The sequence below is a fragment of the Giraffa tippelskirchi genome, chromosome 13 (genome assembly GCF_054371585.1).
Source record: "Giraffa tippelskirchi isolate mGirTip1 chromosome 13, T2T-mGirTip1v1.2.pri, whole genome shotgun sequence".
Classification (NCBI taxonomy): Eukaryota; Metazoa; Chordata; class Mammalia; order Artiodactyla; family Giraffidae; genus Giraffa; species Giraffa tippelskirchi.
Window position 1 is genome coordinate 108891820 of NC_137287.1, and position 22585 is coordinate 108914404.

Below are 22585 nucleotides of genomic sequence, written 5' to 3' on the forward strand. Positions count from 1 at the left end.
CTAAGATGCAGGCAAATGGGCCACAGGGATGGGTTAAGGGTTCCCCATGGCTGGGACTCACGTGGAAGGGAGGGCTGGGATCCTTATTTGGAGGCTGAGTCAAATGATTTATTGGGAGTCATTGGAAGTCAAGGGAACAGCAGGTTCAAGCTGGGTTGCAAACTTTCTGGGTGACCCGCCCCCTCTGGGTCTCAGTTTCCCCATCCGTAAAGGGAGAAATAGGAGAAGATTGGGTGGAGGTCAGACCACAAAGTGAGCTTATCCCAAACTTCCATTTATGCTGCTGCCTGTGCTGGTGAGTTATGAATCCCTTCCCTGTCCTGTTCTCAGTTGGTGAGATTTACGTGAGCTAAACCTAAGCCAATCAGTGTGTCACAGTCCCCTGACCACAGACACTGGCTGATGGATGGATACCTGAGCCAACGGGGGCTAAGAAGACCCTCAAAAAAGCTTTTACTGGGACTTCTGGGAAAAGAATTGCTCTTTTCTATTGAACTTAAATGACAGACCATATGAAATTAGAGATGTTGGGGACCACACTGCCACAAAGAGTGGGACCTGGCTGATAATGGCACTCCCCCAGAGGAATGGAGCTAGAAATAGGGAGAGAAACCAGATCTTGGTGACAATATTTGAGCCCCTGAATGAAGTCATGCTTGAAGTTGGATTTAATTTCCAGACTGAGTCACATCAACCAATGAATGACCTTTGTCTTGAAGCATGTTTGGGTTGGGGTTTCTTTCGCTGCACAGCATGTGGGATCTTAGTTCCCCAAACAGGAAATGAACCCAAGCCCCCTGCAGTGGAAGCACAGAGTTTTACCCACTGGACCACCAGGAAGTCCCCTGGGCTGGGGTTTCTATTATCTACAACTAAGGTTCCCTGCCTGGGGTCCCGGTCCTAGCTCTGAGCATCCCCAGGATCTGTGAATATCCAAAGGCCTCCAGTGCTTCTAAAACTTGGTAGACTAAGACTGTCCACTTCCACTCACCTGGGTGGCCTGCAGGGCACTGACCAGACCAGGATGTGGGGGCTGTTTCCTAGCATCAATCACAACTGCCAGCCCCTTAGTTTTATCTTCAGGCCTGTGGGTGGTAAACAGAATTGGCAGTCTTATTGGATGAATCAGGGCCCTCGAAGGGAAAGGACCCAGTGGAAGGTGAGGGAAACTGGCTGCTAGAAGCCTGGATACTACTGAACTCTTCATCCTGCAAGACAAATTTCCAGTGCCTTCCCAAGCCCCCAACACACACCACCTCCAGGGAGCCCTCCATGATTCTTCTCCAGGCAGAGTTTATTGCTCCCTCTTCAGGGCTCCTACAGTATCTCACACAGCCCTCTCAGACATCCTAATAATCATAAACTATATGCTACTATCCCAGTTGCAGTAGGTGAGTCACCCAACTTTCATTCACCCTTTTTGTTGGGGCAGAAGGCTCATTTTGTTCAAGAATCCAACTTTCTTCCTATAACCACATCCCTTCCTCCTCCAGGGGCTGGATTCTGATTGGTTGAGGCCAATAGCCAACCCAATTCCCCTGCCCAATGATCGGCTTAGATAGGGACAATGTGACATTTTCTGGCCAATGAGATGTGAGGAGATGTTTGTTGGGGACTTCTGGGAAAGACATTTTCTCCTTTAAAATGTTCTTACAAAGAGATATAAGGCAGAGACAAAGACTGATACATTTCTTTATCAGATAAGACATTTTGAATTGGAGTTTGTTACTTGCAGCCCAAACACCCTCACTGGTTCACAGTGCACTTTTCAGTGATTACCTTGGGATTTTCCAAACAGGCTCAATTGTCAGAACTTGTTAAAATAACGATGCTTCACCTCCACCCCTGCTCTGTCCAGCAAGAAATGTGTCCAGGGGGTAGGGGGTGGAGCCAGGCAGTCTGTGGTTCCAAGTACCCTGGCCATTCAATCAGACCGGGAAAGTTAACCTGCAACTGCCTTCAAGCCTTACAACCACCCAAGTCACAGACCAAAACCAGAGGTGGCCAGTGTGGGGGGTGGAGCTGTGGCAGTCACCTGGGCACGTTGTTTCACCTCTCTGGGAGTCCATTTCCCAGCTGTAAATGGAGCTAATGATATTGAAGGCTTCAGGGAGATGTGGTGAGGACTGATGGATTCATTGCTGTAAAATACTAAGGGACAGCGCAGAGAAACAGGGATGTCAATGTCTGCTGTTATCACTGTCCTGAGAGGGGAAACTGAGTGCTGGGCAGTGACATAGCACACAGTGAGAGGAGGTGAGGCCAGGGCTCTGACTTCATGTCCTCACCTGCTTCTGGCTGTGGCCATACTGGGAGGGAAGTTTGTTTCCACCCCTGCTTCCACTGCCAGCCTGGACACCCATAGAGGTCAAGGCCCAATATAGGAGGATCGGGGTCCCCAGCATGGCCCAGCATGAAGCCTGGCTCAGGGCAGGTGCCCGGCAGTGGTGGTTCACAACAGGAGTGGAGAGGCAAGCCCAGCACATGAGAACCCCATGCGCAGTTCTAAAGGAAATGCTGGTGCAATCCTAAAGGAAATCAGTCTTGAATATTCACTAGAAACACTGATGCTGAAGCTGAAGCTCCAGTGCTCTGGCCACCTGATGCTAAGAGCTGACTCATTAGAAAAGACCTTGATACTGGGAAAGGTTGAAGGCAGAAGGAGAAGGGGATGACAGAGGATGAGATGGTTGGATGGCATCACCAACTCAATGGACATGAATTTGAGCAAATTTCGGAAGATGATGAAGGACAGGGAAGCCTGGCATGCTGCAGTCCATGGGGTCGAAAAGAGTCGGACACGACTGAGCGACTAAAAAACAACAAATGCGCAGTTCACACTGCACCCCACTTCCCTTTTTGTGATCATGCTTGGTCCTCACAGCCCACTTGGTCATCTCCCTTTTTCAGGGGGCTAATGGGAAAGTTATCCCTTTTTCAGAGAGGGAAAGTTACCACTCCCAGGTCACACAGCAGGTTGGTGGGATGTGGGGGTGGTTTCCATCTCCCCTTCAGACCTGAAAAACCACTCCTCTTTGGACAAAGGGTAGAAAAATCTCAGTGGCCAGCAGGTGGCAGTGTTGGTTCCCATGGGGTGGAGTTGGAGGAGGAGATTCCAAAGGGTCCCATGAGTCCCTCCCCCACCCACCCCAGCCTGGGCGCTGCAACTCAGGAGAGATGGTATCTCTTCCCCAGTCAGTCCAACCTGAAGTCTTATGGGAAGTGGAGGGAAGGGGTGGTGGTAGAAATAAGCCTGGTCACTCATCACTCACTCATTCTTTTGCTCTCTCACTTATTCATTCCTTCACCCATTCACCCTTTCCTTCACTTGTTCAACAAATATTTATAATTCAGATCAGTTCAGTTCAGTTGCTCAGTCATGTCTGACTCTTTGCGACTCCATGGACTGCAGCAGGCCAGGCTTCCCTGTCCATCACCAATTCAATTATCACCTCCTCAGGGAAGCCTTCCCTGATTTCTCAATTGAAACTAACTGCCCCTTGCCCTTCATCTTACAACAGAGGCTCTAAAAATGTGTTTGCAGCCCACCCACATCAGTATCACCAGGAAACTTGTTAGAAATACACATTGTCAGGTCTTATGCAGACCAACTGAAACAGAAACTCTGGAGGTGGGGCCCAACCATCTGTTTTAACAGCCCTCCAGATGGTTCTGATGCCTGTTGAGTTTGAGAACCACTGATCTACGATATCCCTGTTTTCTTTACCACACTAACACTCCTGAGAGCTGCTGGTCCGTGGCTGGTTCCTTGTACACCATCCATCTCCCCTGCCAGCCTGGGAACACCCCAATGTCAGGGACTATCCTGCTTTTTCTGTCTGTCCTGCTTTCTTCCCAGCATCTGGCTCAGGACCGAGAGGATGTGATATCTCTTCATATGGTACCTGGTGCTGGGCTCTGGGCTGAGAGGCCGAGGGGGCATGGGGTGGTCAGGCTGGCCCAGCCCCTTACCTGGGGATGGTACACAGGTAAGAAAACAGCTTGGTGACCTCCGAGGCCGTGCACCATGGTGCCTCCCAGGGGCCCTTGGTGGTTGACACCAGAAGCAGGGGCCGCCCCGCCCTGTCCCGACCGCCTGGAAGAGAAAGCACACACATGAGCAGTGGGCACTTTGGCAGAGCCCCTTCTATAGGAACCTGCTCTGTGGCCTCTAGGCTTTGCCTGTACTGGTCCCTCTGTCTGGAATGCTCTTTCTCTTCTCCCTCTGAACTCCTATTCATCCCTCAAGACCCAGTTCAAAAGCTACTTCCTCAGAAAAGTCATCCCCAAAACCATCCTCCATGCGGAGGCAACCTCACCCTCCTCTGGGCACCCCTTGCCCTGGGCACCGTGGGCAGAATAGAGCTCACGGAATGAGCTTTGGGGGTCACACAGACAGGAATTGAAGTCCCATTTCTGCACTGATTTGCTCTGTGTCCTTAGACAAGTCAGTGTGTCTCTGAGCTTCAGTTTCCTCATCTCTTAAATGGGGAGAGTACAATACCGAACAGATTAGGTTATTTCAAAGACTAAATGCAACAGTTCCTGAGAAACATTTAACACAGGCAAGGGCCTCATAAACAGGTTGCTATAATAGCCATTATCTCTGTCCTCCTCTCAGCCCCCACGTGGCGAGTGTGCATTCCACAGCGGACAGCTCACTATTTACTCTTTTTTGCTTTTTTTTGACCATACCACCCGGCATGCAGGATCTTCCCTGACCAGGGATTGAACCAGTGCCCCCTGCATGCAGAGTCTGGACCGCAAGGGAAGTCCCACTATTTATTCTTGCAGACATCTAACCATGAGTTCTCCACAGACTATTTCCTGTTCCAGGAATCCAGACAGTGTGCCCCACACTCCCCACAAGGGTCAAGAGTCTGAAGCCCAGGGGGTCAGCACAGCCTGTCTACACTGTGGGGAAGGAAAGGAGAGCAAGGGGAAAGAGGCCCTGGCCACTGGAAACTGGGCCTGTCCTGCACCCTGGGCTCACAGCCCTGACCCCCAGAGTCACCTCACTCAAGGCCACCCTTCAATGAGCACTGTTGACTCCGTGCAGGTACAACCCTCCACCATGTGGGAGACCCTTTGTAGCTCACGAAGCCTTCAACAGACTTAGCCACATTTGCAAGTGTTGCCTTACACACGGGTGCAACCATCTAGAACATAGAAGGATTGTGAGACTTTGTGAACAATTAACATGGGGACAGGGCTTCTCAGATGGTGCTAGTGGTAAAGAACCCACCTGCCAATGCAGGAAACATAACAGACGCAGGTTCAATCCCTAGGTCGGGAAGATCCCTTGGAGGAGGGCATGGCAACCCACTCTAGTATTCTTGCCTGGAGAATTCCATGGACAGAGGAGCCTGGCGGGCTGCAGTCCATGGGATGGCAAAGAGTCAGACATGACTGAAGCAATTTAGCACGAATATAGGAACAAACAGCCTGAGCTTCAACAAAGATGACCAAGAAGACAGACAATGTCCCCCAGGAGTTTTAAAATGACAGAGCAGGGACTGCCCTGGTGGTCCAATGGTTAAGAATCCGTCTTCAATGCAGGGGACATGGGCTTGATCCCTGGTTGGGGAACTAAGATCCCACATGCCATGGGCAACTAAGCCCCAGCACTGCAACCACTGAGCCCACATGCCACAACAAAGGGCCCACATGCCAGAACTAAGACTCGAGGCAGCCAAATAAATAATAAATATTTTTAAAAGGGAAAATAAAACAAAATGATGGATCTGTCCACAGAAATTTAGATGTCTATGAAATAAAACAGACTTGCAGGACAGTCAGTTTCCAGAAAGCACTGTGGTTTCTCTTGCTTCGAGAACTTTGCACATGCTGTTCTCTCTGCCTGGAACACCATCCCCACCATTTTACACAGATAACACCTACTCATACTACAGAACTGAGTTTCACATTACTTCCTTCAGGAAGTCTTGCCTGACCTCTCCTCTACCCCAAGCACCCCAGGGGCCTCCTCTCTCCTCCCAAAGCCCCCTGTAATGCCACATAGTCACATTTTCCAATGAATTATAATAATCTACTGTAATAACCTGTTGAATTTACTCCCAGAATATGCTTCCTGAGAATAGGCTTGGTTCTCTGCTGAAGCCTCAGTGCTAAGCCCAGGGTCTGACACACAGTAGGTGCTCAATAAATCTTCATTGCAAAGATGAATAAATGTTAAGCAAGAGTGATAACACTCTCAGTACTGGATGACGTTGACACCCCAATCAGACCCCCCTTGTCAGGTCAGAGCACTCATCCCCCAGAGGCTGTAGTTACAGACTGTAAATTGGCCCAGAGATGTCCCCTTGTCTGAAGAATTGCCCTCCACTGAACTGGGTCACGGGTTCACTTGCATCCTCATCCCAGGATCAGCCTGCAGCTGATGACTCACAGATTCAGGTGTACAAAAGTTCAGCCCCTGAACCTTAAGATAGAACCATCTCTGTGATGTAATTCATGCTCTAGAGCTGCCCCGCCCCCGGAGAATCAGGTCACATCCTGGCTTAGCTTCTCCCCTGCCTTGCCCTGCCTCCCTCACTCCCCTTCCCCTGAGAGTAACCTTCAGGAAAATAAATCACTAATCCAAGGTTCCCTGTCTTAAGCTCTGCCTCTAGGGAACCTGACCTACCATCCACCTTGATGGCCTCACTGGAAGTAAGACAGATGGATGGATGGAGGGAGGGAGGGAGGAATGGATAGATGGATGAATGAATACCTAGAAATTGCTTTAACCTCCTTCATTGGAAAGATGAAGAATCTGAGTCCCAGGGAGGCCTGGTCCAGAACACAGGCATCTAGCACCTTCCCTGCCTCCCCCACACCCACCAACATCTGAAGATTCTCAGCAACCCCTATCCCCACCCTCCCAGTTCCCTCCCCTTCACCTCCACTCGCCCCTACAGCCCCTGAGGACCTGGCAGACATGCTATCCTGGAATGGAAGATCTCCACGCTCAGGGCCCCAATCCTGGGTTCAAGCCCTGGGTGGTCCTCGTCCAGAGTGGGGCTTTTTTCTGGAGGGCCTGCAGAAGCTTCTGGGAAGTCAGCCTTTTCCTCGGTCACTGGGTCTGAGTCAGCGTCTAGGCCAGATGTTTTGGTTTGAGTTGTTCCAGCTGCAGATAAACAACAAAGAATATTGCAGAAGATGGATTTTCCCAGGGAAAATGTTTTCTCACATTCTGCCTAACGATAAACGCTTACAATATCGATCTCCTTCTATGTGGCAGGCATTGTGCTAAGCTCCTTACTACTGGTGTTGTCTTTGAACCTCAAAACAACTCGAGGAGGCAGATGAGATCTTCGTTGCACAGAGAGGGAGACCTGGCCTTATAGAGGTTAAGTCGTTGATCAAGGTCACCCAGTTTATGGCCAAGCTGGGCTATAGACTCAGGCTGTCTCAACACAACCACAGAATCTTGCTCAATTACAGGCTCAAGAGAACTTAAGCTTCTTGACATGCCACCCCGTGCTCTAAAACCCTGAGACAGACTCAGCCCAAGTGGATCTTGTCCCTGATCCTACACCACTTTGTCACCTGATCACATCCAGAGAACAGTTGCCCTGTCCTGCTGAGCATGCGGGCATCTTACCTTTCCCTAAGCACTTGGCTCGGTTGGGTTTGGGTGAGTAGAGTGAACACAAGACTTTCCAGGGCCCGTCATGCTGGAGCGAGGCTTTCTCTGGGGCTGCAAGGGCTTGCCTCTGCCCCTTTAATAATGAGAATTTGAGCCCAGGAGTGGGTGACCCGGAAGAGGAAGTGTTTTGACTGAGGTTGGTCACAGGCTTGGCAAGTCTCCCATTAACCTGTTTGGTCCTCTCTTCCATCTTGGTTTTGGAGACTGGGGCAGCAAGAGGAGAAGCTGGGCACAGCCGGGGAGAGGATGCTTGTTTTGGTCCTGGCTTGAGCTGGACCATGTTCTCTGAGTTTCCCAGAATACCCTGTGTCTTAGAGGTGGGTGGCTCTTCTGAGGCACCTGTCTCGAGGCCAGATGGACAATGCAGTGGGTTTACAAAGATGCCGAGGTATGGCTCTTGGAGCTGGTGTTCTGAGTCTTGGGTAGGGACTTGATTTTTAGCTTTTCTCCTCAAGCCCCAAACACAGGGTTTCCTCCCCAAGCTTTCAGGCTTCTCACAAGCCCATTTTTCCAAGGAAGGCTCTCCATTGGCTCCTGACAGAGGCAGCATCCTTTGAGAGAAAGGGATTTCCTTGGTTCCAGATAGCTCCTCCGGTGCCCCCAAAGGACACCCATTGGGTGTTGCCCCCTCCTTACTGGGAGACCCTTCTCTGCTCTCTTGGGAAAAGTCCAGAAGAGCCACATACTCTCCCTCCAGGTCCTGGCTGGCCACACTGTCCACCCTGAAGCCCACCTCCCCAGGTCCAGCTTGCTCCACCTTGATGAGTCCTGGGTACTTGTTCCTGTGTGTCCTGCCCTTGCCCAAACTCTGGACAAGCAGCACCTGGCTGTCTGGGCACCTGGCCTGGTGCAGCTCTTGAGAGCTGCTCAAATCCAGTGCCTCTAACTGAAGGGACTCCCAGGCTGGGGAGAGGAGATTCACTGCTGGGGGTCTGTCATCCACAAACTCTGGGCTGGTTATCTTGGTCCAGGGCACAGGGGTCATGCCATCTTCTGAAGCTACTAGGCAGTTGTGTAGGGGACTGCCCTCAGAGTCACTGTTGATGGCCTCCAGCCAGGCTTGGGTGAAAAGTATAGGATAGGATGACTCAGGGACAGGCTTCGTGTCCACTGTGCGGAGGTCCACAGAGAGGCACTTGATCGTGAGGCAGACGGACTGCTCCTCCTGGGGCTCGACTTGGAGGTAGAAGTCACCTTGGCGCAGTAAGAGGGGATTGAGGGGTGCCAAGTGGACCACAACCTCATCCCGCAGGCACAGCGGCCAGCCCTCGTGCAGGAAGAGGCGGTGTGAGTAGGGGGCCTGCAAAGAGGAGGGGACAGCATCAGAGAATCGGGCTCTGAAAGCCCCGCCCATGGGTTTCTTCCTCCCCTCTCCCAGAAGGAACATTGAACAGGTCGAGGACTCAGGTGAGGCAAGAAAGGTGCCTAGGACACAGCATCCAAGGAGGCCCCACTGTCAGCATCCTGCAAGTCACCCAGCCCCGAGAGGGAGCGCCTCCTTAAACATTGGGCCATCTGTGCCTCTTGCTCCCCCTAGTCCTGGCCCTGACCTTGAAAATATCAATACCTGCTCACCTACTGGGCCACAGGAGAAAAGCTCTGAGCGCCAGGCACCAGTTAGCAAGAGCCTTTTCCATGAGGATTGTCCTGCCGGCTGCCTTCTCCTCTCCAGCCATCAAAACTCCTCTCAACCCAGTTCAAGTTGAACGCTCCACTTTAGGGCCAGGGAGACATGGGTAGCAAAGTCTGAATTGCTAACTTGTGCAAATGACATAATTTCTTTGAGCCTCCGCTTCCCAATAGGAATAATGATACATATTGGTATTATTTGGACTTGCCCAGGTGGTAAAGAATCCGCCTGCCAATGCAGGAGATGCAGGTTCAATTCCTGGGTCAGGAAGATCCCCTGGAGGAGGAAATGGCAACCCACTCAGGCACTCTTGCCTGGAAAAATCCCATGGATGGAGGAGCTTGGTTGGCTGCAATCCAGGGAGTCACAAAGAATCAGAGACAACTGAGTGACTGAGCTCAGATACCAATACACACATTGGTATTATTGGGTTGGTATGAGGTCGCGAAGAGTCGAACACGACTGAGTGACTTCACTTTCACTTTTCATTTTCATGCACTGGAGGAGCAAATGGCAACCCACTCCAGTATTCTTGCCTGGAGAATCCCAGGGACGGAGGAGTCTGGTGGGCTGCCGTCTGTGGGGTCGCACAGAGTCGGACACGACTGATGCGCCTTAGCAGCAGCAGCATGAGGATTAAGTGAGATCATAAATACATGTATGTTTTTTAAAAAACAACGCAATGCGTAAAATATAATAAGTAGATGTTCGTGCATGCTCAGTCACTTAGTTGGCGCTGTGTGGGCCCAGTGTTCAACAGTGACACCATGTGGCATCAACAGAAACAACAGCTCCACCAGACTGAAAACAGGTCTTTCTCTTCCTGACTTCCAATCTTTCGGAAAAAGATCGATTCCTGCAGATCGAATAAGCCCCGATAATCTCATGTAATTTGGATGAGTGTTTGGGAGACCTGAAGAGAGTGACACTGAACTTCCTGCAAATCAAGCAGGTGTTTCCTGGAATTATTAATTGGGGGAATGATGAGATCTGACCACACCTATAACTGCCATGTCGATAAGCCAGTTCATTTCAGTTACACTGCAGATTTGGCTATCTCCAAGAAACTTTCTATCCATAAACCACAAGTCTGTGCGTTATTTCACTCTCTTCATATAGTCCTCTGCTGTTTACAGCATCTTTCCCCCTCCCTCCGCTTCTCAGTGAATGAGATGAAACAGCCGAGTGGTAATTTGCAAATAGCAAATCACCATAGAAATGACTGTTATGATCATCTTATTTGACTCACAGTAACTCAGTAGAGCAGGCATTTCGGGAATTATCATTCCCACTTTACAGATGAGAAAACCGAGGCTCAGAGAGATGGGGAAAAAAGTGCCTCATAGTCACACAGCTGAAAAGCAGCAAAAGCAGGACTTGTGCTCACATTTAGAATCAGCCATATCTGTCTCCAGTCTCCCTAGACTTCTTTGATTGTGGCTGTCTGGCTGGGTGCTGGTGGTTATAAAGGCAAACTTTGAGACTGGAGCATTCTTATTTCAGAGGGAGAAAGAAGACAGTGGTAAAGTAACAGCCAGCAGCTATTGAGCAATTTCTTCATGCCAGGTTCTGTGCTAAGCTGTGTGTATCATCTTGGCGAGGTACATACATTCTATGTTATTAACATTCCTGCTTTCCTCATAAGGAAACTGAAGCTCAGAGAGGGGACATGATCCCCCAGCTTCACAGTGATGGAGACTGGATTTGAACCAGGGGCACCTGACCCCTGGAGGCATACATTAATTCCATGCTACCACTCCCTGCTCTGAGGTGACACAAATTCTCCTATAATTACAATTAAAGTTGTCTATAATTTAAAATGTAAAAAATCTAAATGTTGTGATCCTTGCCCCCAGAAGAAATGAGGAAAGGAACAGTGCAAATACAGTTTTAATGGCCAAATAAAAGAAGCAGTTAGATGTATAGCTTGCTGGGGAGAAGAAATAAAGATGAGGAGCCATTGTGTGCATGGTCAGTGGCTCAGTCATGTCCGACTTTTTGCAGCCCGTCAGACTCGTCTGCCCATGGGATTTTCCAGGCAAGAATACTGGAGTGGGTTGCCTTTTCCTCCTCCAAGGGAGCTTCCTGACCCAGGGATCGAACCTGCATCTCCTACATTGGCAGGCGGATTTTTTACCACTGAGCCACGAGGGAAGGATGGGGAGGATACAGCTTAAATAATGTCAACAAGGAAATGTGGAAATTGGCTGCAATTTTTCAATGAGACTCTTTTTATCCTCCGAGAACAGCAAATGCGTATGGATCTATTTCTATGTGCTAGGCACGGTGCTAAGCATCTAGAATGAAATGACCTATTTCCTTCGAGTTCCAACCATCTCTTATTCTAGCCTCTGAAGCTTGAACTTTTAGCTGCCACATTCAATTTTTTCTATCACTGAAATGATGTACATAATTCCTCCATTAATTTCTGTTCCTAATATGCCAGGTCTCTGACAGATATGAGCAATTCAGGAAAGGCTAGTAGGACCTAAGATGCTCTTAGCAATTCTTGAGGCTGCAGCACTTAGGGGTGGGCATTGAATAACAGAAGGGCAGGGCAGAGTCAGCAACTCTGTGAAGGATGTGGGTAAGTTCCATGAGTAGGCATCTGAAGCTTTGGTCTCCAAGGGCCTCTCCCCACTCTTTTCTTAAAACGGCCTCCAGCCTCTAACCACAGAGGTAGGCACAGGATTCAAGCCTTCAAAGTCCTCATATCCATTCCTCTGGCTGCAATAATTGATCCAAGGATAGACACAGGATCCAAGCCTGGCCAATCCTGGTACCCCATTCCCCTTGCCTCAATGATTGGTCCAAGCGTGGATGCAAGACTCAACTCTGGCCAATCAGGATCCTCCCTTGTGATTTTCTATCTGCAACTGGTGGGGAAGAGTTCATTTTCCTCTTTAGGGTAGGGTTTGATCCCGGTGCTGCCCTGGGCTCCACGCTCGAGGAAACACCTAGACTGTAAGAATGATCCTGACAAGCAGTAGAAGCAGAGACAAGAGACGGAGTCTCAAAGGGGTCTGATCAGTGGATCACCTCAGGCCCATGTTGGGATCACCTTGTCCTGATCTAAGTAAGGATCTGTCATTTGCAGACAATGAGTTCTGCCTAAAACACTTTTCTTTCCACTTTGCCTCAGGAGAGGGCTCCCTGAGATATGGGTTTGAAGGAGTCTCATTGACTTTCCAGGTGGCTCTGTGGTAAAGAATCCACCTGCCAATGCAGGAGACATGGATTCGATTCCTGGGTCAGGAGGATCCCCTGGAGGAGGAAATGACAACCCACTCCAGTAGTCTTGACTAGAGAATCCCATGGATAGAGAAGCCTGGCAGTCCATGGGGTCACAAAGAGTCAGACAAGCACTAGTATCTCTGTTGCACCCTTAAACATGGAAGACATAATTAACCATTCATAGAATTCCTTACTGAGCCAACCAGGTGCTCTAGGCAGTCCCCACTAATCAATCAAAGTTGGTATTTGTTCATTCATCGTCCAGGGAGGAAAGCGAGAGTTCTGATGCCACAAGGGCTTCAGGCAAGCTCTGGGACATTCTCTACTATTTCCACTGAAGCTTCCGCACTTCAGTCGAGACAGCCAGATGATGTCCACGGTATCAATTCCTGGGGGCCAGAGAATCTACACGGATGCTTTACCCAGGCCTCCCTCCTTGTTATTCAAAGTGCAAATGTGATTGACTCCTATATGTCAGAGGGTAAAGGCCCAAGTGACCTTCCTGTCCATCTATGGGGCTAAGTCTTTTGGGGGACAAGCAATTAACACCCGAAAACCATCCCACGTCCTCAGTTTATGCTCTTCAGCAAGACACACACCAGCCGATTTCCTTCTCTGCTCACCTCCAGCCCTTCTGGGAGAGCTTGTACCCTGACCCCATGTCCCTTTCAACTTACACAGGCTGCTTCACGCACTTGTTCACACAGGCGCTTGGCAGGGATCAGGAAGTCCAGGAGGAAGTTCAGTCCATCGCCCTGGAAGTCAGAATCCAGGAGACGGAACACCTGACCCAGGATGGTAGGTGCTGTTGCCTCAAAAGGGGGATAGAGGCCAGCCAGGGCGTGCTGGATGGCTGCGTCCAGGGATGGGGGGTCCTGTGGGGGACAGGAGAAGACGATGAAAAGTGATTGCAGCAATAATAATAAGAGTAGTGGCCACTTCCCAGGACCTTTCTGGCCCCATATGACTAATGTCTTTGCTAACTCTGACTTCCTCTGCTACCCCTTTCCACTCGCACACCCTCTCCAGCCACACTGCTTTCTTTCCTGTTCTTCAAACACTAGGTGCAATCTCACCTCAGGGCCTTTGCACTGGCTTTTGCCTCTGCCTAGAATGCTCCTCCTTAAGACATCTTCATTCCCTCACCTCCTGTAGCTCTTTGCTCAAATGTCATCTGTTGGTCCAAGGTGGAGTAGAAGAACAGGGGAAGGCGTTCAGGTCAGGGCCAGAAGGAAAGGGGTGGTCAGCACCCCCAAATCTGGCCACTTAGCTGACCTGCAGACCTGCAGTTTGAAGGTGAACCACCAGTGAAGCCCAGCCTGGATCAGGCAAGCCTCAGCCATATGCAGACACATGAGTGATAATAAATGGTTGCTGTTTTATCCTACTTGTTTGGGGTGGTTTGTTACACAGCTATAACTAACTGATACAAGTTGGTATAATTGATACAAGCACCCATGTTCATATATCAAAGATGCCTTCCCTAGGTGCTTATTGGGAACAGACCATCAACACATACCCTCCTAAGCCTACTCCTTCCCCACAACCCTACCTTAGTGATTGGTCCCCTCATCCAGTCAGAGTCCTAAACCAGAAATCTGCTCATCATCTTGCCCATTCCTCCTGCCTCTCCTGCCCACAAGCAACTGTCAGCTGCATCCTATAGTCTTCTCATCTCCAACAGTTCACCAACCCACTCCCTCTGCTCTGTTCCCCTGCCTTGCCTTGATCCAGGTCCCCATCACTTCTACTGAATTACCTCATCACTGGTTTCCCATCTCTAGTCTCCTTTCCAGCCATTTCTCGAACAGGACCCCAGGGTGATCTTTCTCAAATGCAAACCTGGGGGATTTCCCTGGTGGTGCAGTGGCTAAGACTCTGCACTCCCAATGCAGGGGGCCTGGGTTTGATCCTTGATCAGAGAACTAGATCCTACATGCCGCAACTAACATTCTTGCTTCCCAGGTAGCTCAAACCGTAAAGAATCTGCCTGTAATATGGGAGACCTGGGTTGGATCCCTGGGTCGGGAAGATCCCCTGGAGAAGGGCCTGGCAACCCACTCCAGTATTCCTGCCTGGAGAATTCCATGGACAGAGGAGCCTGGGGGGCTACAGTCCATGGGGTCGTAAAGAGCTAGACACGTCTGAGCGACCAGCACCACCACCAACGATCTCGCATGCCACAATGATGATCAAAGATCCCATGTGCCACAACTAAGTCCCAGCACAGACAAATAAATAATTTTTTTCAATGCAAACCTGGCCTTGCAAGTCTCCTGCTCAAAACCTGCCCACAGGTTTCTCACTGCCTTCAGAAAGCAGCCAGCCTGGACTCCAGCCTCACTATTCTTCCCAGGCTTCTGCCACAAGGACACACACACTCTCTTCCTCACTTCCAGGCTTCGCACATGCTGTTCCTTCCTCCGGGGATGCCGCCCACCTCCATGCACACTACACTAACTCCTTCTCATCTGCAGCATCCCAGCCAGTCCATCATCTCTTCCAGACTTTCTCGGACCTCCCGCTCCCATCCCAGCTGTATCAAGTGTCCCCTTTTCTTGGCTTCCATGGTGAATGCCACACTGATTTTGTCTCCCTTGGTGGACCCCAGGCTCCCTGAGGACAGGAGTGGTATGCAGAATAATGCCCCCCCCCCAATGCCCACATTCTAATCTGTGGAACCTGTCACAAATTCCCTTACGTGGCAAAGAGGAACTAAAATTGCAGATGGAATAAAGTTGCTAATCAGCTGGACTTAAAATAGGGAGATTATTCCGGATTATTCAAGTGGGCCCAATCCAGTAACAAGCATCCTCAAAAGTAGAAGAGAACGCAGAAGAGGCAAAAGTCAGGAGGAAATGTGACTATGGAAGAAGCATCCAAGAGAGGACATGCTGCTGGCTTTGAAAATGGAGGCAGAGCCAAGGAATGTGGGTGGCTCCAAGAATCTGGGAAAGGCAAACAGATTCTCGATGAGAGTCTCCAGAAAAGAATGCAGCCCATCAACACCTTGATGTGAGCCCAATGAGTTGGACCTGCTGATCTATAGAGCTGCAAGATAACAAATTCATATTGCTGTAAGCTACTAGACTTATGGTCATTTATTTCAGTAGCAACAGAAACTAACACAGCCAGTACTGGCTCTTATTCATCTAGGGTCTTTGTTTCTGGCATAAAACAGGTGCTCAGTAAATGTGGAGGGGTGAATAAAGTGTCCCTCTCTGAATCACAGCTTTTCCACCTATAAAATGGGCAAGTGGGACAAGGCCAGAGGTTCCCAACCAGGTATGGTAATAGGATCCGTGGGTTGATTTTCAGCTCTTAAAAAGCCTGAGGGAAGCTCTTCTGGTTGTCCCAGATTGGGTGCCTGTTATGAGTCCATCTATCGCTGAGGGATGTAAAGGAAGATGAGAATAAGTAAGACTGCAACATAAAGAGGGCCTATCTAGGGCAGAAAAATCATTTTTATCAATGAGGTCCCTGGAGACAAGGAAATAAAATAGAGACTTTGAGGAGGAGGAAGAGTGCATTTCTCCATCTCAGAAAGATTTCAATGCCAGGAGGCTATAAAGCAAGGGATGCTAGCCCAGGGCATTTAAACAAGCGTCAGGGTCACTGCTGGGTCCCCAGCACCCACGCAGAGCTGCGTACAAGGGAGGACCTCTACTGCTCTCTGTAGAACGAATGAATGAATGTCTACAGCCCCCATTCTGAAGGAAAGAGGGCTCTGGCATGACATCAGTAAGCTCAGAGGGGACACACACCCACACACAGCAGTGCGCAAGCCCAGGAGGGGCTATTTTCACACTAACATGAGGACGGGGTTCGATTTCACAGAACAAGGAAAAGCTCATCTGGCCTGGTGACCTCTCTCAGTGCCTCCCCTGGCCAACACCCAGTAATCCCAATACCACCTCTCCTCCCCAGCCATCTAATACTGAGGCCAGCAGTGGGGACGGGAAGTTGGGGGACCCCGTCTGACACCATGAACACACAGACACTCTAAGTTAGGCCACCACCCATCCCTCCCCTCTCCTAGGTCCTACTCCACCGTGCTGCCTGGAGCAGGCGCCTCCCTCTCTGGGCCTCGGTCCCCGTGGGCAGGTGGAGTTGGGCTGGCTGTGTTTTGTTTTGTTTTTAGAAATTTAATCATTTATTGTCACATTCATGAATGTTAGCATATCTGAATACCTTTTATTTTTAATGCCTTTTGTACTATTATCACTTACTGCTTTTCTTCAAATCCACTCACTTTTTTTTTTTTAATCTCTTGGTCACGCTGCAGGATTCTAGGTCCCAGACCAGGGAAGGAACGCACACTCCCTGCCGTGGAAGCTTAAAGGTTTAACCACTGGACTGCCAGGGAAGTCCCTTCACTTACTTTTTAAAAATATACATACGTAATTGCATCTTTTTAAAAAATTCATTTATTTATTATTTTCAGCTGCGCTGGATCTTCATTGGTCTGTGGCTTCAGTATTAAGGTGTGCGGAATCAGTAGCAGTGGTGTACGGGTTTAGAGGCTCCATGGCATGTGGGATCTTCCTGGATCAGGGATCGAACCTGGCCCCATAAGTGCATCTTAAATAGACACTCTATGTTACCATACTGGTTCTGAAACTATGGCCAGATTTCTTGAATTCAAATTCTAGCCCTGCCATTTATTGGTCCTGTGACCTGGCAAGTTACTTAACTCTCTTTGCTTCAATTTCCTCATCTTTAAAGTTGGAGACTGTCATCCTACCTGCCTTAAAGAACTGAGAGACGTTGAGTGAGAGAGTACATGTAGATTCTCTGCCTGGGTCTAACACTTACTAAGTGCTTTAAACAACAGCCATCACTGCTTTTTTTGTAGTCAGATTACAGTTATTATTATATCACTGCTTTAAGTGGAAAAATCAATACAAATTGGCCTAAATAGAATGTAACTCCACAAATAAACCAATGATGCATTGGGTAGTTTTTATATTATTTTATTTATTTAAAAATATATATACTTATATTCTTAATGTGTTTAAATATGTATTTATTTATATTTATTCATAAGTATACTTACATGTATTATTATCATAGCTATTTGCATATCTTATGTAACTGTGAGTGCTCAGTTGCTTCAGTCATGTCCAGCTGTTTGTGACCCATGGACTGTAGCCTGCCAGGCTCCTCTGTCCGTGGGATTTTCCTGGCAAGAATACTGGAGTGAGTTGCCATGCTTTCCTCCAGGGAATCTTCTCAGGGATTAAGACCTCAAACCCTCCTGCATTGCAGGTGGATTCTTTACCACTGAGCCACTGGAGAAGCCCCTCCGTAAATGTATATTTATGTAAATAATTTAATATATAACTACAAAATAATTTCACATTGTATAAAATCTATTTCTACTCTTCAATTTCCATAAAAATAAACTATTTTTAAAAGAAAGAGTAATGTATTTGCAAAGCGACTATACTTCAGTAAAATTTAATTAAAAAAACAAAAGGTAATGGATAAACAGCAAGGTCCTGCTGTACAGCACAGAGATCTACATTCAATAGCCTATGGAAGGACTTCCCTGGTGGTCCAGTGGTTAAGAATCCACCTGCTAATGCAGAGGACATGGGTTCAATCCCTGGTCCAGGAAGATCCCACATGCCATGAGGCAATTAAGCCCCTGCACCTCAACTACTGAGCCTGCATGCGGCAACTACTGAAGCCCACGTGCCCTAGAGCCCGTGCTCCACAACAAGAGAGGCCACTGCAATGAGAGGCCGCAACCAAACAGTAGCCCCTTCCCTGCTTGCACAACTAGAGAAAGGCTGTGCATAGCAACAAAGACCCAGCACAACCAAAAATAAAAACAGTAAATAAACTTCTAAGAAAGCAGTGTTTGCTTTAAAAAATATCCTCTGGTAAATCATCATGGAAAATAATATAAAAGTGTGTATATATGTGTAACTGAATCACCCTGCTGTACAGCAGAAATTAACATAACATTGTAAGTCAACTATATTTCAAAAAAATATTGAAAACAAACAGTAAACAATGAAAAGAAATACTGCCATTAAATTCTAGGGACATTTGGTGACCTCTTGAAGGTCAGGACATCTCTCTTTCTTCCCAAAGGAGATCACCACACCCTAGAAAGGTGTTAAAGACATCTTTTCACGGAGGGAGGCTTACTCCCTGGGTGCTCAGATCAGAAGAGAGTTTGAAAGAGACAGACTCTAACCACACGATTCCATGTTATTTAGTTTCAGTCTGGGACCACCTGTGTCTCAACTACAGTCTGCATCCCAATGTCTGGGGGAAAGAAAATGATGAGCCTCAGTTCCCCATCTGTAAATAGGAATTCCAGTCCCCTGACTGTCTTGCTCACATGACTATTCTGGACATAGAAGGAGATAAGGGAGGAAGTCGTAAGAAAAGTAAAAGATGTTGCTGTTGTTGTTATTGTTATTAATTGTTATTTATTTTTACTCATCCTGTCGAACAAAGCTCAAGTCCTGGCCTCTGTGTGAAGACATCTGGTCCCTTCCTGAATCCACAAGGGTCACCCCCATACTAATAACAGTTTCTAGACACCTGCTGTGAACCACACCCTCTACTCACATTGCTTGGCCACACACAACCATGCTAGGGGCAAATAGGAACATCCCATTTTGCAGATAAAGAAACTGAGGCAGATCTGGCCCAAGGTCACAGAGAAGGGGAGAAAAAGCCAGAATCCAACCCAGGCCTGGGAGGGTGCAGTCCCTCCTCTGCCTCATCCCTGGGGGTCTGCCTTGGGGCCCCCAACAACCACCAGATTTGGGGGCGCCCTTCCCAGTTGTCTGTCCTGCCCTGTTTCGAGTGGGGCCTGAAGACTCTGTTTACCTCTCACGGTCAGAGGCTTGTAGCCTGGGACGCCTTGGCTTTCACACATTGGCTCAGCTGGCCGCACACTTTAACCATATAAGGAGCAGCCAGTAAAAAGGAAGAATGTTCCAAGTTAACATGACTCTGAGCTCTTGGCCAGAGCATTACCTGCTACAGGCCTGAACCCCAGGGGCTCATAAGCTGTCCAAGTATTGGGGGAAGCACATGGTGACGGGGCCCGGGCGGCTGCAGAGAGAAAAGCTGGCCACTCTCCACTCAAAATCAACTGAGCAGCCCAGCCTGGGACCACAGGAACCCAAACACCGTCAGCCAGACGTGGGCCCCTCAAAATGATTTCCGTGAAACTCAATCAACGTGTTTCCATTCCTCCCCTGTGAGCACAGCCCGGCTGCGCCTTTAACTGCTCCTCGACAGAATCTGAGGCAGGAGACAGCCTGAAGCTGAGAAAGGAGAGGGTGTCACAGCCCAGAGCCCGTCTGTAGCCCTCCAGCCCCCTCCCCTGTGACCAGTGCCACAGGTGGAAACACCAATGGGGCTGGCAGGATCGGCCCGCAAGGCTGGCACCTGTATGATGCTCACAGACCTTCTGGAATGACCCACGGTACCTTGTATGATGCCAAAGGAAAGAGAAGAGTGTCTGTTCCCGGCAGTCCTGTCTGGGCACGAGAGGAGCGGGGAGTACGGGTGTTTGTAAATTTCTGATCAATGTCTTTGCAATGAGCCTCTACTATTATTGTAATCTTAAGTCTTACCTTTATCAAGTAAAATAAGCAAATCGAAAGTGCACGGGCTTCCCTGACGGTAAGGAATCTGCCCACAATGAAGGAGATCTGGGTTCGATTCCTCGATTGGGAAGATCCCCTGGAGAAGGGAATGGCAACCCACTCCAGTATGCTTGCCTAGAGAATTCCATGGACAAAGGAGCCTGCTGGGTTGCAAAGAGTCGGAAATGACTGAACGACTAACACAACATAAAGAGCACAGGTTGACGCATTTTTAGCTCTGTACACACCCCTGGAACCACTGCTCCAATTGAAAAGTCAAGATTTCCACGCCCCTCCCGGCAAGAAAGAGGCCCCCACCTAGACCACTCTCCCATTCCAGCGGTAAGTACTCCTCTGACTATTGGAATTTTTTTAAAGAAAAATTCCCATGCAGTGTGATCTCCACTGTGTAAAAATGTGCGTAAGCTGAGAGGCCATGAAATAAAGTGTTAACTGTAGTTACCCCTGAGGGCTGTGAGGGGCAGGAGCTTATAAGTCGCAGTTTTAATTTTCCTCCTCAGTCGCTGGATTTTGCGAACACTCTGTAACCAGCCTGCAGAGATTTTATAATTAGGGGGTGGGGATATAAAAGTGTGATTGTGTGTGTGTTTTTAAGTCTGGTTCCCTTTTTAAATAGTCTCACCAGATGTGGTTAGCTGGGCCTTTTGAGAGGTGGGCTGAACTCTTAAAGGTCCAGCTTTATCCATTTGCTCCAACAGGCACAGATTTTAGCATCACATAGTATCAACACCTCCAAGCTTGGAAAAGGAGAGGATGGAGGAAAGCTGAGGTAAGCAGTATCCTCGGGCTACGACCTTCAACCCCTGCTCTCCTCTGTGGCAGAAATGCCAAGGGAAGATGAGATTTACCGTTGGCTCACTGAGTCATCTTGGCCTCAGTTTCCCCATCTGTAAAATAAGGGCATTGGTCTTATCTATCTCCAAGGCCATTCCAAGTGGGGCCTTTCTAGAATTCAAGGTATAATCAGGTCCAGGAAGGATTGGAGCTGGGATATGGTTCCCCAGTGGGATCAGTTAACCCACAGGTAGTGAGAAAGTTTACAAAGGTCTGTCTCATCCATCTTCCTACTCAGGTCCAAGGAAGTTCTAAACCAGCAGCCACAGATGCAAATGCCTACGGAGGCCTGAGAGTTGACATGGAAGACGAAATTGGTCTATGTGTGAGAAAATAACCCCTCTAGCCCTTTGGCGAGTGGCCCCTTATGGTGGGCCTCAGAATCAGGGAAGAAGTAGGGAGCTGTGTCTCCTGGGGCACATGCCCCATTTCATCAGCTCCAGCCCAGTGCTGCCTTTGCCCAGCATTGCCAGGTCCACTGACATTTTAGTAAAACCTCCCAATATTTTAAAGTTTGGCCAAACCAAGTACATCTGTGAGCCTGATGCAGCCTGGTGGGTATCAAGCTGCGACCACCAGGCTCAACTACCTGGGACCCTCCCCTTGAACTCCTCCAGCCAGGAAAATATAACCAGTGTTCTGTTGCTCTGGGTGCCAGGAAGTTATTGCTCACATCCATCTAAAGCTTCTCCTGCTTTGAATCCTTTTTAGTTTTGTGTGGGTGGAAGTATGAGTGAGAATTGGCTCCTTATTAAAAAAAAAAAAAAAAAACTTCCAGAAACTGGAAAAACAACTCAGATGCAGTGAACTAAAAAGCAAGTGGGAGTCAGCAGACCCATGTTCGAGTCTAGCTTTGTTATGTATCATCTGTGTGATCTTGAGCAATTTGGTTCACCTCTCTGGGCCTTAGTTCTAGGTTTGTTCCTTCTCCTCCTGGCCCTTTTGCCTCTGCCCTGGGGTTCATCTCCCACCCAAACTACATAAGGTTAATAACGATTGTAACTAGAGCTTCTTCCTACCGAGCAAGGCTTCTGTGGCATGTCTTATGCTAAAAAAAATTCCATATATTCTTTTATCTCATCTTCTCAACAATTCTATGGGATGGGTATATTTATTTCCATTTTACAGATTAAGAAACTGAGCCCAAGTCAGTGGTAGAGCCAGCATATGAACCTGCCCACATAACTACCAGTTCTGCCTCTTCCCCAGGCTCCCTGCCACTTGGCTAGGCTCCCCTTTGGCCACAGTGGTTTTTCTAACACACAGACCCAACTGTAACCTTCCACTGCTCAACTATCTTGAGAGGCTCCCCATTGCCTGAGCAACTCAGTCTGACATTAGTGGCCCATTAATCTCCCCAGAATCCCCTTCCTATGTCTAATACACAATACACCCTAGCTCAGGGCTTCCCAATGACCCATGTATCTCATTCATGAGTTTTTCTTACTGTTCACCTAACCTAATTTATTGTTTCTTTAATATCCATTTTTTATGGGGTTGGCGAAAAAGTTTGTTTGGGTTTTCCCAAACATTTTGGCCAGCGCAATACTTCCTATTCATCTTTCTGTCAATTCATTCTCAACTTGAATTTATTTG

General features: G+C 48.6%; 1 protein-coding gene across 1 annotated transcript in view; it reads right to left on the bottom strand.

Annotated features, from left to right (window-relative positions):
* KIAA1755 (KIAA1755 ortholog) overlaps positions 1–22585 on the bottom strand; it is a 38752-nt gene that overhangs the window by 12771 nt on the left and 3396 nt on the right. Inside the window, exons 2-6 of the mRNA XM_081557146.1 lie at positions 13193–13390; positions 7607–8951; positions 6932–7129; positions 3973–4096; positions 992–1085 (exon numbers count right to left, since the gene is read on the bottom strand). Coding sequence (XP_081413272.1) covers positions 992–1085; positions 3973–4096; positions 6932–7129; positions 7607–8951; positions 13193–13390 — 1959 coding nt within the window. The remainder of the gene's footprint in view (positions 1–991; positions 1086–3972; positions 4097–6931; positions 7130–7606; positions 8952–13192; positions 13391–22585) is intronic.